Source organism: Tamandua tetradactyla, chromosome 10 (genome assembly GCF_023851605.1).
Source record: "Tamandua tetradactyla isolate mTamTet1 chromosome 10, mTamTet1.pri, whole genome shotgun sequence".
Classification (NCBI taxonomy): Eukaryota; Metazoa; Chordata; class Mammalia; order Pilosa; family Myrmecophagidae; genus Tamandua; species Tamandua tetradactyla.
This window is the reverse complement of record NC_135336.1, coordinates 103,019,127-103,040,634: the sequence shown is the minus strand read 5'-3', so window position 1 is coordinate 103,040,634 and position 21,508 is coordinate 103,019,127. Positions and strand designations below refer to the sequence as shown.

Here is a 21,508-nt window from a genome sequence, read left to right as displayed (position 1 = left end):
GAGACACCAGGCTTGAGGAGGCGCATGAGGGCGCCGTCATCTACCGGCACTCCCCAGGCACACAGCCCAGCTTACACCCCTCCTGCACCTCTTTGAGCCTGCATTTTGTGATCTGTTTCTGACAGATCCTCTGAGATCTGAGAGGGTCCGGATGGTCTGTTTTATGCATAGGACAGGTGTTTTTTCTAAAGGGTTTTTCATAAAATGCTCCCAGAGGGGAGCTTGGAGGAAAAAACAAACTAGCTCTCATGTTGAACTTTTCTCTACCACATACTACAACACTGATAAATTATTTACAGATTCAGCCTAATGTCAACTGCTCACCCCAGCCTCGTGACATAGGTCTCTAACCACTCACTTATTCTATTGAAGAGAGAACTGACCCTAGAGAAGTAAAATAACTGGTTCGAATAGTCATGAGTTAGCAAGCCGAGGAAGGCCATCTCCAAAGTGCTGTGCTGCTTCTCTCCATCTCTCTGCTCAGATGCTGGAAGAACCCAGCACGGACAAAGCACCTCCTCTCAGCTTCTGTCTGTACCAGTGAAAGCTGTCGCCCCAAAAGTCAGTGCACCTCAACAACTTGGAGAAAGCATGAGAATCCCACAGGCACAGAAGTGGGAGCTGCGGGACAAGGTGGCCCACTTTGGGCAATTGGACTTCATGAAACGCTGGCACACCCAGCTTCTCAGACACTAGCTAGGTGTAAGTGAGTAGTCTGGGGTGGGGGGTGGGACCCCTATATTAGTGAAATCACAGCCCTGATGAGTCAGTGTTTTTCTGCTGTACGTTTTTTTTTTTTTTAAGCAATGCACTCTTCACATCTCCATGGCAACTTACCATGGATCTGTATTCCGTTTATGGAACATCTTGACCTTATCTGCTTTCTGATCCAGGCCATCCAGTCAATTCCGTCACCGAAAAATACCGCTCTCCCCTGCTCCCTGTTGTTCCAGGTGTGCAGACTCTGTCTCTGACACAAGCTCTGCTGATACCTGGAAAGATGTCAGTTAGCCAGCTAACCCCAGATCCAGAGCTGTCATGGAAATCAGGGCCGCTGGATAACACAGAGGCTGGGCTATCCTGTTCACCTCCAGCCCAGTCCTTGAGATGCACTTTCAGCCACAGGCCCTTGCCTGAGCTGGCGGGACTTTTCTGTTTCATACACCAGCAGGAATCAGAACTTTCCTCCACAGCATCGGCAATCTGACCTGGAGCCTAAATAGGAAATCCACACATTGCTAGCCATGGACTCGAGTGCCTTCTGATAAAACATGGAAACCAGCAGCATGAGTGGTGGGTTTGACCACAAAGCTTGGGAGTTAGATAAACTCGGGTTTCAACCCTGAATTTCCCATCTGCCTTTTACAACCCAGCTAGGGATTGCCTCCAAGATTAAAGTCCCCCCACAGGTACAGCGGGGATAAGCAACCCCCACAGGCATTTCAACCAGAATGCTCAGTGAGAGTTCAGGGCTTGATTCAGGCACCGCCCAACTCTAGGGGGCGCCACACACACGGGCGCGCTAAGAATGGGGCTCCCCAGGGTTGTGCAGAGAACATCCACTTTCACGACTCAACTAGGTGACCCCCCAAAAACTGAACATTCATAACCTCATTTGGAGACTTTTCATGAGAGAACTGCCAGAAATCCTTCGTCCCGGAACCGGGCCAGCTCAATCTGCGGCCTCTCCATTCGGGCTGAATTCGACTGCCAAGCTAGGAGCTAAAGCCTTGGGACGGCCGGGGAAAACGGATCCCTCCAAGGAAAGACTCTTGGCCTGACATCCCAGGGCGCGCGCGGGGCCGGGGATCCGAGCCCGGGGTCCAGCTCCAGCCCAGACCCTGCGGCACTGGGACAGCGGGCGCCGGAGAGAGGGCGCCGGGAGGAGCCGGGTGCTGGCCTGCGCTGCACTCCGCCTTTCCTCCCCTCCTCCCCTCCTCCTCCGTCTCCTCCTCCCCTGCCTCTCCTCCCTCTTTCCTCTCCCCTCCTCCACGTCGGCTTCCCCTCCTCCTTTCCCCTCCTCTCTCCTCCTCTCCCCGCCTCTCGGTCCCTCCTCTCCGCTCTCCCCTCCCTTTTCCTCCTCCCCTCCCTCTCTCCCCTCCCTCCTCCCTCCGCCCTCCTCCCCTGGCTCCAGAAGAGCGCGCCGCAAGGGCCACAGGCCGGCTACTTCCTCCAGCCGCGACGCGGAGCGCGGTGTAGACTTAGTCCCAGCCCCAACACCCGCTCGCCCACCCCGGCTCGCGCCCCGGCCTCGCCGAGCGCCCCCACCCGCGCGCGCCAGCCGCCCCCGCCGCCGCGGCCCGGATCCGCCGCGCTCGCCCTCGCCCTCGGCCTTCGCCCAGCACCGGGCGCCCATTGCCCAGCGCGCACCCCGGGAGCCCGCAGGCCCGGAGCAGCCGCAGCCGCCGACTGCGCGCCGGCCCTGCCCGAAGCGGCGCGGTAAGAGCGCGGGGTCCCGGGGCTTGGGCCGGGAGGGACCACCTGCGGGGCCGGGGTCCCAGGGCTCGGGCGGCGAGGGGCTGCCTGCGGGGCGGGGGCGCGGGCCGGAGATCCACACCTCCGACCCCCGTGGCCCGAGGTCTGCGGAGAGCCCCCTCCGGCTCGCCGACTCCTCTCGGTGGTAGGGGGGTTTCAGAAACTGGGCGGGGGTCCGTGGGCAACACCGAGGTCTAGATGCCGGGAGAGCCCGGGGTCAAGGTGGGGGTGGCGGCTGCTCCTCGAATTCGAGGTTCGCGCGTCCGAGCTCCGCTGGGGGCCAGTTTTCCGGGTTCCCGGGTGGCCTTCGGAGTGGAGGGGCCGACGGGGGCCTCCGCGGGCCGGGCGGCCGCTTGTTTCATTTCTCCGGGGCTTTGTTTCTTAGCAGGCGACGCGGGCCTGGTGGGGTTTCTTTACGGGGGTTCTTGTCCTGTGGGTGCCCCGCGGGCTTGATTTCGCGCCGGGGCTTGGGGACGCAGGAGGGAGGGTGGCCGCGGTGGCCGCTAGCGCGCCCCGGGTTTCATGATGTCTTACTAGGGCGCCCTATTGTGTGGAGCGGCGCGGGACCCGGAGGGAGGCTCGTATAAGCCCCCTAGCAGGCTACGGCACCCCGAAATCGTGCCGGAGCCCGGGGCCCGGCTTCCTCTGGCCGCCACGACGCCCACCGGTCACCTGCTCGGCCACGTCCAGGGTCCCGGCGGGGGACGGCGGGCGAGGGAGGTGCCAGAGGGAGTTGGGGTGGGGGTGGCGCCCTCCCGTCCTGCTGTTTGGGCGGGACTCCCGAGGGTGCCCCCTGACTTGTGGATCGGGGCGGGGGGTGGGGGTAGGCTCTTGGTCCTCGGGGGGCGAGCTTGGCAGACGGGGTGGGGGTCCTGTTGGAAACGTGGGTGTGGGTGCGCCGGGCTGCCGTGAGGTTCTCTTTCCTGAAGCGTTTTGAATGAAGGGATAGCTGAGCATTTCTGTGTGTGGGTTTGGGATTGGGGGTTAGCTGGTTTGAGGGCACATGAGGCTTTTTATGTGAGACTGTACTACATTTCAGAGTGCTCTAAGATAGTAACTGACCTGCTTCTTTTTTGGAAAGTAAAGAGGTGAGCTGTCCACCTGGGGGGTGGCAGTAATTTATTTTAATGCACCATTAGGAAGATTGTTCCTTACAATGGAAGTCGGTGTGTTGTCTGCCTGCCCACATCACCAGCCATCACCAAGATAAATCTCCAGGTGAAGATTTATTAAAGTTCTGAGTAATCTCACAGTACAGCAACGTGTGTGTCCCCCTCGGGGAAATATTCAAACGCTCATTTCTGGGCTTAGTCATTCCTCTCTCTAAACTGGTGACTTTCGAAAGCGAAAACAGCAAAGGGGCCTTCCATAGTGGGTTACAGATTTGTTTGTTATTTCCCCGCAATTTTACCTTAATACAAGCCTGCGTTCTAATCTTACGTAACTGATCACTTCTCCCAGTGGGGTGCTGTGGTCAGGCCAGTTCTTGTTTTGAATTTTGACCAATTCTAGCCATTCCATTCTGTCCTTATTCCCCCCACCCCACCCCCTTTTCTTTTTGGTTCAAAAGGAGTGATCCATCCAGCAACACCAGAGGGACCTACATTTGAACTTGATTTATGTGGTGAAACTTGTCACGTTGACAAGCCATGTTGAGGAAAATAAATGAACTTAAATTTGATTAGTGATGTGTCTGCCTGAAACCATTTAGTAGAGCACTTTGATTCTGCATGGTTTTTACAAAACTCATTAAAACCTGGACAACAAAAGAATTCGGCTCTGTAGCTAGCAATTACAGCTCTTTATGTGGGAGTGGTGAGCTGCCTTTCGTCCTGGTATTTGTACACAAGAGCCAGGCAGAGCCCTTCCATTGCCTTCCATGGTCTTTGGTCTCTGGGAAGCTGAAACCCGGAGAAGCAAGCCCACATCCTACAGACCAAACCGGGAACAAGAGCTGTCCTCCCGGACCCTGCGTGGGTACCAGGCAGCACCCAGGGGGTTGCCTTTTGCCCTTCTGCCACAGGTAGCACGCGTGATATCATCCAGCCCAGTGACATCAGGCTCTAAAGTTAAAGAGGATTGCAATCTGGGGACAGGTGTGCGCTGTCTCGGAGTGAGGCCGGGGGCGGGCGAAGGGGCTCTTCCTGACACGGGGGAGGCAGCTCAGGACTCAGGGTCACGCACAAATGTGCAGATAAGATTTGGGGTCCTCCCTGCCCCTCGGTGACCCCGGAGTATCTCTGGGATCCGGGACGAGTTCGTGGACGCTGCTGCCTCAAGGCGAGATGGGCTTGCATCTGCCTCTGGCGTGTTGGGGAGGTTTAGGAGGTAGGGACGTGCTTGGCCCTAGCAGGCCGCTGAGTCTGCATTCTGCCAGCGGGCGTCGCCAGCAGCGGGGAACACTGATACTTGAGTCCCTGTGGGTGATAAATTCAACCGAGAAGAGCTTCTGAGCAGAGGAAGTAGACCCAGGAACCCCTCCCCCAAGCCCCACCCAGAGAGCTGTTTATTATCAGTAATCTAATTACCTATAATCCCAGGGTTTTAGCAGCTCTTTCTGAAGCCTCTCGCCTCCTCCCACACTGCCATGTTAGCCTAGGGGTGTGCGTGTGTATGTTGTGTGTGTGTTTGTGTGTGCACCCCGTGGGTGGCGGGGTCTTTGGGAAGTCTGGTTTAACTGCAAATACTGACCATAAAGAGACAACAGGAAAGCACAAACAGAATTAGTTATGTGCAAATATGCAATTTGCTATCTCCAGTAAGTTGAGCAAATTCCACAGTATTTTTATTACTCTGAGCTCTTGGTTGTAACAGGTGGGAGCATACAATGGAGAACACAGGGTAGGGCGAAGGTATGAGGGGTGCCCCGTTTATGGCTTTGGGGTGCCTCCATATGGCTTCAGGGTGCCCCCATACAGCTTTGGGGTGGGCTTTCAAACTCTCTTTAGGTAAAGGTTCCTGTCATTGGTGCTAATCCAGGTTATTTACAGTTGAATTTTAGTTCCTATACATTTTTTATTTAACACTGTGACAGTATTATCTAAGTACCTTTGTCATTTAGTAATATGTAACTTACCTAGACAAACAAGGATATTTTAGGGGCCCAGAATTTTCAGTCCATTACAGCACTGTGCAATTGCAAGGCAGATATGAAGTTTTCTAATAGCTACATTAAAAATAGTGAAAGAGGAAGTTGGTGTCAGTATATTTCAGTTAACCTAATATATCCGAAGTTTCTTATAAATGTACAGTAAATATGAAAATTATTACTGAGATACTGGTGTTTGAACTCCAGTGTGGACTTTACACTCACAGCACATCTACGCCTTCATGGCCACATTTCACGTGCTAAGTAGCCACATGCAGCCATTGGGCTGTCTGCCCTATTGGACCGTGCAGCTCTAGTGGGAGCATATCTCCATCAAAGACCCAGAGTCAGCAACACTTCCTCTTGGACAAATGCACAGCTGAGCAGCACGTGAAGCAGAAGAGTTTCAAGCTTGTATACTCCAAGCTGGAGGGTCTGTGTTAGAGAGTTTGGTCGTGAGCTGGGCCGGGGAGGGGGGGTTTGCACCATTTTCTCCCCTCTTGGGAGAAGGGGGCCTCTGGCGTCTCCTTCCAGCTTGCTTTCCTGGGTCTGTATCCCAGGCTAGACTGATTGCATGCTTCCAGGCAGGAGGCTGCCCAGCCACGTCCCCCAGGCCTGTGCCCCACTGCCCATAGGGTGGCAGGGAAGGGCAGGTTCTGCTCACCCTGTCTGTAGAAAGATGAGTGTCCCTTCCTTGGCACACCTAACCAGCCAGCCAGAAATTGGCTTGATCTGTACTGGTTGCTGCAAATCTAAGTGGAATTCAGTGGGGAATCAGCTTGATTTTTTTTTTTCTTTTTCATTACCAAAGCAGCATACCCTGCTGTTACACTGAGAAGTGCTTTTCTCCCAGGACCCGTGGAACAAAGGCCTTTTAAGTAGGAATTCCTGCCCTTCAACTTGAATTCACCTGCTTGAGAACTTGATGGGCCCGGCCTGAGCCAGGCGTGGGTGCTGCCCGCCATGAGTGCTTTAAAAGGTGCTTCTCGTTGCTTTTTGACTTACTGACTTTCTTTTATTTTTAAAGATGAATGATCTGGGGATCAGGAACATGGATCAGGTGGCCCCCGTGTCTAACAGTTACAGAGGGACACTTAAGGTGAGTGTGTGAGGTTTGCTTATTTTTAATGTAATTCTTAAAAATATTTTTAATAATATAAATTTTGGGATGGGTTTTGAAAAAGAAAAAAGAATGGAAAACAATCTTTCTGGGACGGATCAGTGGGCTGACTCCCAGAGGACTAGCCCGCTTTTTACATTTACTGACTGTGACAATGGACTATTGGCCTAGTGTCTCTGGGCCTCAGTGTTCCAGTCTTTAAAATGGGTTTCGTGACGCTTACGCTACTTGTCCTCCAAAATGGGCGATCATTTAGTTTGCGGATGGATGGCGAGGCTTCTCCCAGAAGAAAGATCCTTAGTTTTCTCAGTAGCATGGAGCTGGACAGGCAGTTTCTCTGTGTCTTCTGTCTACTCAGGAGTCTTTGCAGGTGTTGTGAAGGGTATTTAAGAACAGAAACGAAAGCACTTAGAAAAGGCAGCGGGACAAGGCCCCAGGATTATAGGCAGCCTTTTCTTAGGGGCAGGGAACAAACAGGACTGTTTATATGAATAAACAAAAAGAAAAAACCATGAACGAGCCTTCTCTGCATAAACAATTTGTGTAGCTTCTATCATAATTCCTTTTTTGGAACATTCTTTAGCAGCACAACCTGATAATTTCCCATGTGCCTCCTCCAAATACGGCGGTATGATATGATTGTTTTTGGAGAATATGTGGTAAACGTGCTTCAGAAGCAGTAATGTTTTTTAAGATTGGCCTCCTCAAAGCTTCTTGTCTTGTATAATAATGATATCTCTCAGGCATGTTTTGTTTTCCTTTGTGTATCATTAAATGAGGTTATTTGTCCGATAAAGGCTGAATCTCTGAAAACTGGCACAGGGCTTGCTTGTCACTCCGAAGGCCATCGCACTTCAGGCTCGTGTGCTTTCTTATTTGATTTGGTTCGATGTTTTAAACGTGGTCTAAGCTGTACAAGAAATGACCGTATTGAGTCAACCACACCCTAAGAGAATTTCTTCTATAAATTAAAAGAATTTGATGACACCCATACAGCTTTTGGGTCTGGAGAAGAAACATCCTTGCTGAAATATTGAAATAACAAAGCACCGATTTGTATTGTTTTTGGGTTTCTTTGTGTTAAAAAAGACAATACTTAATCACGATAAGGCATTTCTTAGGCACCGGGGCAGTGCTGATGGGAGTTTTACAAATCTGTTGGATGTTTCACCAGAATTAGTCCTGCGATAAAATAGCTGATCGGTACAAATGGGTATTTCAGAGCTTGCTTACTTGGTGTCCCTGTTCTCTAGGCATACCGGGCGTTGGATATTGTGAGTTCTGGTCCCAGGCTTTGATTTCTGCCTGCCCTCTTTTGTAATGTGTTATTCATTGTTCTGCATTTCTGGAAAGAAAGCACACAAACCAATGATGATTATTTTGTTTGTAAATGTGTTATACATTTTCTTATTGATGACTCAACAACAGATGGGTCATTGTATTACGTATAACACGGAATTTCCAGCTTTATACTCGAACAAATATAACCTTTCTTCACTTTTTTTTCCCCTTAACAAATTCGGCAACGATGAATCAAGGCATTATGTTACTTATAGATGAGTCTTACTTCAAAGGCTGTTTCTTTCATAAATGTTATGTGAGTTTATCAGAAATCAGCACAGTATGAGGTTTTATCTCTCTGTGCATAGCTCTACTTCTCCCTAAGGCTGCAGATAGTTTAACTGAACTTTAAACTGATTTCCTTTAGAAATCTTTTCCCTTAGTAGATGGTTTCAGAGGGCTCTTTTTAATATACTTTCCTTTTATGATATTTAACCTTAATTCTGAATCATTGGAATTGGGGAGGAAAAGCACCTCTAATTTCAGTTAAAGTTATGTCAGGGTAAACATTTCAGAATAGATACTTCCAAAGATAAAATAATTTATTTCATTGTTTGATTTTCAGTTCTTACTCAGAAATTCACCTTTCATTTTAACTGTAGTGTGCTCATTTAGCCTGGCCAGGGCTCGTTTTCTAGGGACACACAAGTCTATGGAATTTCTCTCTGGCTTAGCAATAGGGCCAGGTGGTTGGACAAGGTGAACTCAGGGTTTTTCCCAACACTGTTCTTATAAGATTCTATTCGTTTTTGGTTTGTTTATTTAATTTATTAATTTAAATCAACTAGGCCATTAAAATAAATTTCCAGGTATTCTGTTTCTGTGAGGCTGATTAAATAAGCCAGGGTGAAATAGAATCATTTTGGTCACTTTGACCATCTTCGGAATCTATTTAGAGTACTGACTTGTTGACCCCATCGATTGCTTTACGTTTGCCATTTTAATCGGCTTTTACTGGTTAGATTGCCGTTTTATTCAGCAGTATACCAGTAAGGCTGGCCGTGGACTGTTTTAAAATAGTTAAATAAGTGAAAATATTTTACATTTCGCTTTTCTTTTCCATCTGTTTTCGCAGCGCCAGCCAGCCTTTGACACTTTCGATGGGTCCCTGTTCGCTGTTTTCCCCTCCCTAAATGAAGAGCAAACACTTCAAGAAGTGCCAACAGGCTTGGACTCAATTTCTCATGGTAATTTGTTGCTCAGACATGACAAATTGCGTGTGATTTCCCCTAAGCAATTCAGCTGATAAAGAGATGGCGATTCATAAGCAATGAATGTGGATTTCTTGAATCTTTGGTGTGAAAAGAACATAGAGGTTCTGGACCTGGGGGAAGACAGTTTTCCTCTTCCATGAACTGGGCTTGCTGACGTCTTCCCACTGCAGACACACCCCAGTGGGAGCAGACACACGGCCATTAGTAAATTGCAGTGGCGTCCTGAGCTTTCCAGTATTGATTTTTTCAGCACTGCTGTAACCTGGGTCCTTATTTCCCTCCGCCACGCAGCAGACCAGACGTAAAACAGTGGATATTAAAATGCACCCTGACTTTTAGTGCTGAGCTCACTTCGTTTAGTTAAACTGTCTCCCCCGCCCCGACTCCTCATCCTGAGTCCTGGAACAGCAAATTATTCTTGCTAATCTTCTCCCATTTTTATTTATTTCTGTAGTTCTTAATGTTATTGTTTATTCCTTTTAAAGGAATAGCACGTCATATAATGTCTCTGCAATTTTATTAGTTGGAAACACTCCAGAGTTTACTTTGTCATATGAAGTGGGTGCTAGAAAAATACAGCCGCAAAAGTTAATTAAAACAGTTAATGCTTGCATAAGCATAGCATCCTGTGAGCTTTACCGTTCTTGAAATTGCTGAAGGAATCCAGATCAGATTTTTTTTAATGGAAATTGAAGAGATGTGTACCTCAGGAGCACTAAGTCCTGTATTTACATATCATGGCTCAAAATCTCTTTGCTTCCTGCTTGGTTTGATGGAAATTACTTCCAAATTATGCCCTTAGAACCCCTTAAGCCTTTTGACCCCAAATCATGCAATTTACTTTCATTGTCTAAAAATTTAAGATAGTCTTCGATAGGAATTTTTGCCTCTACAAAAACTATTTTATGACGCTTTTGAAAATAAAACAAAATTTGAGTTTTACTTTAGATGCTTCTTTTTTCCCTAAATGTAGTTACAAGATGCATAATATTTTCTCACTTTCAGTCAAAAAATTTTTTAGTAACATTCATACTCTTTGAAGTACTTATATCAAGATCTGGGATTAAAATAGATAGAGAGACATAACGTAAGTTTTCTCCCTAAACCCTCCATCTGATATTGTCACCTGGAAATATTAATGTCTTCGTGGGGCTTCCTTCTAGAATCGAACAACTGTGAGCTGCCTCTGTTAACACCATGCAGTAAAGCCGTGATGAGTCAAGCCTTAAAAGCAACCTTCAGCGGCTTCAAAAAGGAGCAACGCCGCCTTGGCATTCCAAAAAGTGAGTGCTACCTTGTAGAGCTCTTTTCTGAATCTGCTTTGGGCTGGACACACGATTTTTACTGTGGTTGCTTTATCTTGACTCCTTTTTTTAAACTTCTGTTTTGGGTGTCTTGCAAAGAGTAGCATATGTTTATATATATATATATAATTATCCTGAACCAGTTTTTATTTCAGCACAACCAAACACTTAATCCAGCACTCATGAAATGTGCCTTAGGAGGGGTGGGTGTCGTTTTCTTAGAATTAACCTCGTTGGCATCCTAACGGTGTCTCGCGTGTGTCCTTGATCTCGGAGCACGTCAGGACTCGTGGGTCATTTATTCAGGGCGAGTCGATTGCACCGCCTCCTTCAATTTGTCCCCCCTTGTTTGTTACATCTTTTTTTCTTCTCTCCCTAACAGATCCCTGGCTGTGGACCGAGCAGCAGGTCTGCCAGTGGCTTCTCTGGGCTACCAATGAGTTCAGCCTGGTGAATGTCAATCTCCAGAGGTTTGGCATGAATGGCCAGGTCTTGTGTGACCTGGGCAAGGAGCGCTTTCTGGAGCTGGCACCTGACTACGTGGGTGACATTCTCTGGGAACACCTGGAGCAGATGATTAAAGGTACCTGGCCATGCCTCTGTGCTTCCCAACTGTAGGTTCGGCATTTCGGATGATTGAAAATAAATCCCAGGAGTTGGATGTAAGGCGGCAGATGATAGGTTTTCTTTCCACTTAAGTACTTGTGTGTGTGTGTGTGTGTGTGTGCGTGCGCGCGCGTGTACGTGTGTAGCATCAGGTAACACCACAAGGCCGTAGGCTTGGTCACGAATTTGCTCACTATTGCCGGACTGCGTTCATTAACATGTAGATTCAGCTATATAGGACAACAAGAATTCTCACGTTGGGGGAAAATTGCCTCCTAGAACTGAAAGCAGTGTCAGCCGAGATATAGGCAGCCCTTATGCAGATAAACTGTGTAAATTGTTTAAGTAAATTTTCCCAAGTTGAAAAGACATCTAAAAGAGAGACCTTTAAGAGAGACTTTTTTTTGGTTTTCCAGTTTTAAACAAATCTGTCAGTGTGTATACACTGACATTTTAAACAGAAACTGGCCCTTGAGCCATAGAAACCCCACCAAATCAGGATTCAGATCTTCAGACAGCAGTGGGGCCAATGTTAAAAATACACTGACCTGATCAAAAGACAAATCCAAGTTGAGTTTGTGGATTACAGCACTTTATCCGGCCACCAAAGTTTTGCCGCAGCAAGGGAAACTGGAGAACTCATAAGAATGGAAGGAACTTCAGGTTTCTGAGTCAGCAGGCAGTTTTTCTAGCCATAAAAAGGAAATTAGCTTGACTCCTGTTGATTGAGTGAGGGCTTGTCCATCTTATGGGGGGAGCTTAGGACAGGTGGGCTTGATTTTAGATTGGGTCAAACATAATGGACGAGGGGGGCTGGTCTGGCTGTGTGGGTCAGCTGCTTTGATGGGGATTTCAGATTTATGATATCAAAAGGAAACTCGAGGGAGTTCAAAGAGGAAGTAGGACACAGGACTTTCTGACTCTGAGGGGTCCCTTGGGTTTTCTCTAAATAATTCTACCAAGTTAGAAAAGAAAAGAATATTAATAGCGAGGGGTCATTTAAATTTAAATTAAAAAGTAAGAAAATTGGCATATTTGTAGCGTTCGGGGAAATGTGTCTCATTGAATTGATGTAAGCGTGTGGAATTCCAGCATGTGCCTTAGAAGCTTGCAGGGGCCACTAGTTCTTTTAGTTAAGTCCTCTGCAGCCAGAGAAATGAAGTATTTTTATTCTTATCTTTAAAGACCCCCATGTTTTCTCTAAACTTGGATGGACATGTCTTGTGCATCAGCATGTTGGCCATTACTCAGGCTTTGTTAGTTGGTGTGTGTTTGCATTTGTGGGTGTATGTGTGGCGCGGTGTATTCGTGGTTCAGTGCCATGCACCAGAGCCCCGATTTTTTTCTCTCTTGAGCGAATATGTCCCCTGCAACAGACTCCCATAGCACTATAAGACTCTCTTTGTAACCCTTGCTACACTCTTGAGCTGCCAGGGTTTGAAGCCATGGCCCATAAGCTTCATGGGGCAGGGATTGTGTCTGTCTCAGTTATCTGCTATGTTTGCAGCCTCGGTTACATACAGACGGCGCTTCATAAATGTTTATCTCTTTATTGAATAAGTGAAAATTAAATATGTAATCTAGAACTTTCCAAATAAGCAGTAGAAAATTTAACTTTTCCAATGACAACTTTCACGTCAGAAAGCTTTTTTGCTTGGTTACTAGAAATGGGTGTGTGTTGCTGTTTCCAATTTTTTTGAAATCACATCATAATGTGCAGTAAGCGGGACACCGTCAGGTTAAATGTGAAGCATTAATGCATGCTGGTTATTCTAAAATAAACATATATCCCATATAACAGTAGTTTAGAGAGCAACTTTTTTCTTAGGTCGTTTTTACCTAGATTTACAATCTTACATCCCCTGTGTGTATTTTTCAGAAAACCAAGAAAAGACAGAAGATCAATATGAAGGAAATTCACACCTCAACTCAGTCTCTCATTGGATTAATAGCAACTCATTAGGTCAGTTCGATTGATTGTGCCCTTAAGAACTTGGTTTTAACTCATCCTGTTAGACTTAAACTCACAGTGGAAGGTGCAGCTTCCCACGTGGCTGCTGAGCCCTTGAAAAGTGGGATGTGTGTAAGAGGAAATGGCACACTGGATTTCAAAGTCTTAGTGTGAAATGAAAATGAAAAATATCCCAATGTTTTTAAAATATCGATTATACTTTGAAATGATAATATCTGATATATTAGGTTATAAATAAAAGAGATTAATAGTAACTTCACCTGCTTCTTCTCACTTTCTTAATGTGGCAACTGGAAAATGTAAAATGGCCTAAGGGTTTGTATTACCTTTTCAAGTGTTCCTTTAAACAAGGTTGTTGGTTTGAAGCTGGCAGACCTGTCAAGAGCATCACAGACAAATAGTGAAATGAACTTCTTTTCTTACTGACTCAGTCCTGTATTGACCATTGGATGAGCTGGCACTGACCTGGACAGTCAGTCCATAGAGTGAGAATTAAGCAGAGCAGGTGGTTATGGCCGCATATGAAGCCAGTATTGCAGTTAAAAGATGGCAGGCACAGAAGTGTGGGAGGCAGTGCGGACTTTGCTAGGAGCACTGGGTTTTTGAACAGGTGCTTGGAATACGGGTCCTTCTGTTCTCTGATACCAGCGAGGGTAGGTTCAGGGTGGTCCACATCATCAGAACTATGGCAGTCCAGCCCTCTGCTCCCAGTCAGGCCTCAGGTTGAACTGTTGAGTTCAGTTGCAGACCTAGCCTCCTTCCCCTCTGCTCAGGGCTCACCAATTGGCCTACTCAGAAGGTCTTTCCAAATGTAGCGCAATGGAAGTCCTTCTGTCTCTCTGACCCTGGAGCAGAGTAACAGAGCTTCATTTGGTCTCCAGAAAAATTTAATCTTCCCCAATGAACTTAGTTGCAAGGAGCATGATGAAAGGGATGGAGCAAGGGCTGGACTTGGTGTCAGGAGGTATGGTTTCTTTACCCAGCTCTGCCCTGTACAAATCACATGATCTTTGGCAGATCACTTCTCTCTGAGCCTTAGTTTCCTCGGAAGCTAAGAGAGCCAGTGACCCCTGTCATCCTGAGGGTCGGGTGAAAACATGTGGTATGTTTTAGGTATGAAAGTATTATCCTTGGGGCACTGAGTGGGTTAGTCCTCTGTCTAGAGGCAGTTATCATTTTGGATATGAGTTTATTTGTTGCGAAGGCGAAAGTTTCAAGGAGAAAAGAACTTGATGAAAAACCTGTCCACCAAAAAGCCAGTGTCTCCACCAAGGTTTCATGGAGGGGCCAGCCATGTTTGGATTGCTTTGAGAGTTTAGAGTAGAGGGCTGTCGTCCCCATCTGATCGGTACTCACCAATAGCTTTGCTGTCCAAACAGGTTTTGGCATGGAGCAGGCGCCATATGGAATGCAGACGCAGAGTTACCCCAAAGGCAACGTTCTGGACACCTTGTGCCAGTCCTCTGCCACGCCCGGTGTGCTCGGTTCTGAGCAGGAGTTCCCCTTGTACCCCAAGTCACGGCTCGACACTGTCAGTGTCAGCTACTGCTCCGTCAGCCCGGACTTCCCAGGAGCCACCTTGAATTTGCTCACCAACAATTCTGGTAAGATCAGAAGCTCCCAGGTGGCTGTTGGTCTGATACTGGGAAGAAGCAAAACTATCCAGGTCGTCCCAATCAGATAGCAGGAGGGACCATTATATGAAGTTATGGTTCCTTTTATGAAGTTACGATGTAACTTCTATTGTAAACAACTATTGGTAGATTTGATGGGTATGGTATGTTTATCCAAAGACATGAGCCCCTCATTAGAAGAGTATTTTGAAAAGTTATGGAATGAACCCCCCCCCCTCACCAGCAGAGTGTATGTGGACTGTTGGGCCTGATAGAAATCACACTGTGTGCCTGGTTGTCTGTCTTGGCCAGGGAAGCGAAGAGACCACGACGCCCCTGAGAACGGTACCGACAGTTTTGAGAGCTCGGACTCGCTCCTCCAGTCCTGGAACAGCCAGTCGTCCTTGCTGGATGTCCAACGGGTACCTTCTTTTGAGAGCTTCGAGGACGACTGCAGCCAGTCCCTCTGCCTCAGCAAGCCAACCATGTCATTCAAGGATTACATCCAGGAGAGGGCGGACCCGGTGGAGCAGGGCAAACCTGTTATCCCTGCGGCAGTCCTGGCCGGCTTCACAGGTGAGTGGGGCCGCCGAGGGCTCTCCTCCGGCAACTCACCCGCAGCACCATGCTCATCCAGGGTGCTTCTGATTTATGGATGTTCATGTTCCCGGTCCACGTGTACCATGCAAAACGCTCCATCCCCGAATTCTAGAAAGGCCAGCCTTGCGGGAGTTGGCACATACCCAGAGCTGAGTGGAGTGGATGCGACTCTGCAGGCGGCTGCTTCCCCCTGGGAAGTGCTCCCTCATTCTAGAGAGGGGGTGGGAAGTGCTCCCTCATTCTAGAGAGGAGGTGGGAAGTGCTCCCTCATTCTAGAGAGGGGGTGGGAAGTGCTCCCTCATTCTAGAGAGGGGGTGGGAAGTGCTCCTTCATTCTAGAGAGGGGGTGGGAAGTGCTCCCTCATTCTAGAGAGGGGGTGGGAAGTGTTCCCTCATTCTAGAGAGGGGGTGGGAAGTGCTCCCTCATTCTAGAGAGGGGGTGGGAAGTGCTCCCTCATTCTAGAGAGGGGGTGGGAAGTGCTCCCTCATTCTAGAGAGGAGGAGCAGGGAGTCTTCAGTGGTGACTCACCTGCTTTGGGGATTCCAAAGAATGTAAACTGGCGTGAGGAAGAGCAGACCCAGCATATGGGTCTAGTAATAAGGGGAGTGCTGACCTTTCCATGCCTTTGACATTCATCTATTCTTATTTTTATAATTTGGGTGAGAGCTAGTGTAGGCAAGGTACAGATATTAAGGCTACTTTTAGAACCAGAAGATTCCAGGACTTCAGCAAAAATACTGAGAACTTTTTTTTTTCATTGCTCCCTGTCTTTTTTTTTCTTTTCATATTTTGACCATATGAGGCCATGGATTAAAATAATCCTGGCTTTAGGGCATTGCGACAGTGGCTCGGTGGCAGAATTCTCGCCTGCCATGCCGGAGACCCAGGATCGGTTCCCAGCGCCCAAAATCCTAACTTTATAAAGTCCAACAGCTTATAATAAGAATACATAGGGATCTGTTTTGTTTTTATTTTCTGTTATCTAAAACCAACCGTGTAGATTTATTAAAAGGCACCTCAGTAGGACGTGACGCTGTTGCAGTTTCCATGCATGGCAGGCAGTCGGGGTGCGATGGTCAACAGCAGCCACACGTGTTTCCTTTCGCTCTTCTCTTCATTGGCCACCATTTTAAGGTGGACATTTTGGCGGCGTTGAATCCGCTGAGTCTATTGGCAGTGTTGGGTCAGCACTCCTTTCGTTTTGAACTTGGCCTGTGGGCTCTGGTCCTCAGGACGGCCCCTCCCAGGCGGTGGTGGTCTCTCCCGGTTTACAGAGGGGTGGTGGGCTCAGAGGGGCGCAGCTCTCCTGGTCTCCAGATGGCCCACCCCTGCCCAGCCCCAGGATGCCCGTCCTTTGTGTGCTGCAGCGGCGCGTCATCGCTGATGGCCACGGGGGCACGGCTGCTTGGTGCAAAGAGGAAGGGAGCTTGAGCCAGAAGCCCTGGGCTCCTCCTCTCCTCCCCACACTGATGGGTCTGAGAGGAGCCATGAGGTCAACGGCCCCTGAATAAACTGTAGCTTATTCATCCTTCAGCTACAGTGATACTGGTAATATTAATTCAGAAAAGGTGCGTGAAGAGCATGAGGGCCGTGGACGTTCGTGTGGCTGTTGAGTAAACTACACTTCAGACAAAGAAATTGAGCCACAGGCATTGAGCAGGAAGGTAGCAGAACGAAACCCTGCTGCAGATGTCTCTCGTTAGGGGGTGAAATGCCCTTTCAACTGCTCCCTCCCTCCCTCCCGCTGTGTGATTTTAGAATCAAACCTGGAGGGTTTAAGGAACAATTAACCAGGGTAAGGAGTTTTAATGCCAAGAGTTGAGGGCCCTACATTATTTTCTAGAAAGATCAGGCCTGTCAACCAAGGACAAGAGTATGTTGACCGAGCCGCGCCCTTTCCCAAGAGGAGAGGGAGAACTCATGCTTGTGTCTGGTGTCATCCTATGGAGGCATTTAGTCCTCACGGACACCTGGAGTTGCATATTGACATTGGAATCCAGAGAGTTGGGTGTGCAGTCTTAAGTTAGTCTACTTCGTTAAGATGATTAAAACCTTGCTGTGTTTAAAATCTATAAGAATGAATAAAGCGCCTCCCTCTTCCCCTCCCCCCGCCCCCAGGAAGCGGACCTATTCAGTTGTGGCAGTTTCTCTTGGAGTTACTCTCAGACAAATCTTGCCAGTCGTTCATCAGCTGGACCGGGGACGGATGGGAGTTTAAGCTTGCTGACCCCGACGAGGTATGGACGGAGCGCTGTGGACATCTCTGGGCTCTAAAACCTGATCCCCTTGTGTTGGGTTCACAGATTCACTGCTCTGGGCACAAGAAAGGGTTTTCGCTGGTGTCTGATGAAAAGGCCCAGACTGCAACCTGGCTGGCCCTTGGCAAGCCAGGGCTCTCCAGAGAAACAGAGCCAGCAGGGGTGTGTGTGTGTGTGTGTGTGTGTGTGTGTGTGTGTGTGTGTGTGTGTGTGTGTGTGTGTGTGTGTGTGTGTGTGTGTGTGTGTGTGTGTGTGTGTGTGTGTGTGTGTGTGTGTGTGTGTGTGTGTGTGTGTGTGTGTGTGTGTAAAGAGATTTATTTTAAGGAATCAGCTCATGCAGTTGTGGACGCAAGCAAGTGTAAGATTTGCAGGCCTTCTGAGTCCCGAGTCTGTAGGAGGGGACAGCAGGTTGGAATCTCAGAGAAGAGTTGATGTTGTGGTCTTGAGGCAGAATTTCTCTTTTTTGAGAACCCTCTGTCTTTCTTCTGAAGGCCTCCAGCGGGTTGGGTGGGCCCCATCAAGGGGCATCTCCTTTAGTTGAAGGCATCTAAGTGTGGCTCCTAGTCACATCCACAGAATACTCCCCCTGCAACATCTAACTGGGGTCTTAGCATGTAGTCGGACACCATAACCTGGCCAAGTTGACACAGAAAATGAATCATCACCCTGTCTGAAAGTACCTTAGGAAATTTGCCTTTCTCCATTCCGGGTGAGGAGACTTAGGGATCTCTTTGTGTTCTGTGCTCCCAGCCCTGCTGGCCCCAGCCCTGGAGGGTTGAGGTTCAGCGTTGGGCGGCCCGGGGCACATCTCATACCCAGAGGCCTTTGCTTTCTAGCACTGGCCTCTCCCTTCCCTGACTCCATCAGGAGTCAGAAGCCTGGAAGAGGGAGACACATCACCTGGCTGGGAATCCTTGCTCAGCTGCTGCTCGCTGTTCTAGTCAGAAGAAGAGCCAGGAGGCTGGGTGACCCCAGCATTGCCCTCCTAGGCCTCTCCCCAGGGTTCTCTGTACTTCCCCTCTGTAGAGAAACGACCGAGGGTCTCAGTGGACCCTTGGCTAGAGCTGGATCCTTAGGGCCCCAGGAGCACGTATTCAAAAGCAAAGTGAGCCCTCTGCGTGCACTTTTTGTAGTTATCAAGTTTCTAGTGAGAATGCATTCAAATCCTATAATCGGGGCAACCACCATTAGCTTTCCTTTAATTGATGAATTGAATTAACCCTCTGCCTGTGCCCGCCCCAGGTGGCCCGCAGGTGGGGAAAGAGGAAAAACAAGCCCAAGATGAACTACGAGAAGCTGAGCCGGGGCCTGCGCTATTACTATGACAAGAACATTATCCATAAGACGTCGGGAAAGCGCTACGTGTACCGCTTTGTGTGCGACCTCCAGAACCTGCTGGGGTTCACGCCGGAGGAGCTCCACGCCATCCTGGGGGTCCAGCCGGACACGGAGGACTGAGACCCGCAGAAGACTGCCCCAAACTGGCCCTGGGCCCCGTGTGGGACGGTGTGGGAAACCCTGACCTGCCCCAGGACCTGGGGAGGAAGGGATTTATTTAGCACATCCGGGACAGTCGCAAAGAAGCAGTGGCCTTATTTCGTCCGAAACCGCGCTTCCTCGAAGAGGCTGTCTCCCTTGGCCTCCTGGTTCCCGGCTTCCAGCGCCTGCTGATGGGAAAACACTATAATGCCATTAAATCAAGGTGGCCATGAAAGAAGAGCTCAGAAAGCCAGCCCGGTCAGAGCAGGCTGTGAGACAGGACTCTTTGGGCGGTTCTGGATTCGTAAAAGAAAGCACATCGTGTAGACACGCAGACGTTTTTTGTTTTTTGTCTTTTTAATCTTCCTTTTGCCTTTTGTAACCAGGAATAGCAAATGCGAACGCATTCTCTTTGTTGGAGAGGGGTTGGAAGGTGGGAGGAAGCAATCATGCCATTTTCAGAAGGTAGTTTGTATATATGATTGTAATCTTATCAAGATCCTTGAACAGTCCTATTTAACAGAAATTGTATATTGTAATTTAAAATAATTATATAACTGTATTTGAGATGAGAATGCAGACATTCAGTGGTTAGTCCATTTTTCAATAGCACATACACAGCATTTTGCAAAGATTTCATCTGCCAAGAGCAGACTAAGAGACGTTGTAAAATGTGTATTATTTACATTTAATATGCTTATAGGAATAAGGTCCACAAGGGTTAATCCCTGTTTTTTTGTGTTTTGTTTTGTTTTGTTTTGCCATGGTTATTATCTGGCAAGGAGTTTGTACATTTGGGAATTTTTACAAGAATCTGTTGTTATCTGGGGCTCATCCAGCCTCCCTGTGGTTTCTCCTTTAATTGTGATGTAAAAGTTATTAGTGATAAAGCAGTATTTTTCTTGACAATGGCATATGTTTTCCACTTCTGTGCATGTCCAAATAAGTTTATATGCAGAACTTATTTTATTTTTTAGTTTGACCACGTTTCCCCAGCTCCCCTCTCCCTGACCAGACGTTTCCTTCCCTTCTACCGCTTCCATGCCCCAGATTATTCTGTATAATTAAAATAAGAATACTATTTTTGGAACTATGCGACTCCTTTTCAGAGATCAGGAGGGATTTATGTAGCAGCTATTTTTACTGCAAAAGCAATTCACTGGAAAAAAATGTAATTTGTAAGAAAGCTTTATTTTTATCTCAGCTCCATGTAAAGTGAAATATATTGTACAGAGCTGAATGTTCCAGGGGGTGGAGAGGTACTTATTAAACCTCTTGAATATAAATGACGCATGGCTCTGCCTGTCTGTTCACCTGTCTTGCCTAGAATTATCTGGCTTGCATGCTTCTCCTTTCTGCTCATGTCCACAGCAAGATAGTTCTTTCTTATTTTCTTGGATGCAGAATACCTAGAGACAAAGAGAGTTAAAAATGATGTGAAAGAGGATGCATTGGAATAGTTCATTCAGAGGAAATGTTTTGATTGCAGCAGAGACCTGGATATTTGTTTCAGAGGAGCGCCTGGGTCATCCATGCTTTCGTGACCTTTAATAAACGAACACACCAAAATCAAACTGGCTTTGCTAGCAGCGTGACCTTGGACAAACAGCTTTTCTCATCTCTTAGGAATAGCCCAAGTAATGAGGCCACGGAACTGGGGTGGTAGGGCAAGCTGGAAAGAGCCAAAAGCCAGAACTGACATGATGCAGCTTAAATACTCACAAAAATATAATTTCCAGTATGTTTGACCACAGGATGTTTTTCTCAAGCAGACCTATTTATTACTCGGACATCTGTTTATTACATAAACAGAAATGGAATTAGGAATGTCTTGCTGCTGAAGAAATCTTAACTACCAGCTCATTTTATTTGGGGTCGAACCACATGGAATTGCCAATATTCAATCAACTTTATGTATAAGAATGGCAGTTTTATAGCATTGAACCTAATAGTTATGGAAACTGAGATCCATTGAGGACTTTTCTGATGTGGAAATGGACAGGTTTTCATATGAAAGTTTTGTAATTTTGCCTTTTCTTTCTCAAATAATAAAGTATTTTGTTTATATAAGCTAATCAAGAGTCAAATGTGTTTAACTGGTTTTGCACTCAAGTTCTATCGTCAACCACAACAAAGCTGGAACCAACTCTGAGCCCTTCCTGAAAGGATTCCCAGGAAGTCCTGCTGAAAGCAAAAAATAAATCCTTAAGAAAGGATTATAATAAAGATTCAAGAGTTCTGTGCTCGCCAGCATATTGGCAGAGAAAAATGAGAAGAGAGACTTGGGGATGTTAATAGGAAGTACATTGGGATTTGAGGTTCAAGTACTTAAATAATTGAGGCCACAACTGTGTCCTCTCCTAGACTTCGGGCACTGCTGAAGGGGCTTAGTGGAGATGGCAGTGATGGTCCTAGGACAGCTGTTCTCTAAATCCCTT

General features: G+C 47.6%; 1 protein-coding gene across 1 annotated transcript; it reads left to right on the top strand.

Annotated features, from left to right (window-relative positions):
- Positions 1-2,372: 2,372 nt before the first annotated feature.
- On the top strand, positions 2,373-20,359 carry ETS2 (ETS proto-oncogene 2, transcription factor). The gene is made up of 10 exons (XM_077119070.1): positions 2,373-2,439; positions 6,591-6,662; positions 9,100-9,211; positions 10,402-10,521; positions 10,925-11,125; positions 13,028-13,111; positions 14,500-14,724; positions 15,046-15,309; positions 17,452-17,570; positions 18,834-20,359. The coding sequence occupies exons 2-10, from the start codon at positions 6,591-6,593 to the stop codon at positions 19,047-19,049; spliced, it is 1,413 nt and encodes a 470-aa protein (XP_076975185.1). The 5' UTR covers positions 2,373-2,439; the 3' UTR covers positions 19,050-20,359.
- The last annotated feature ends 1,149 nt before the right edge of the window (positions 20,360-21,508 follow it).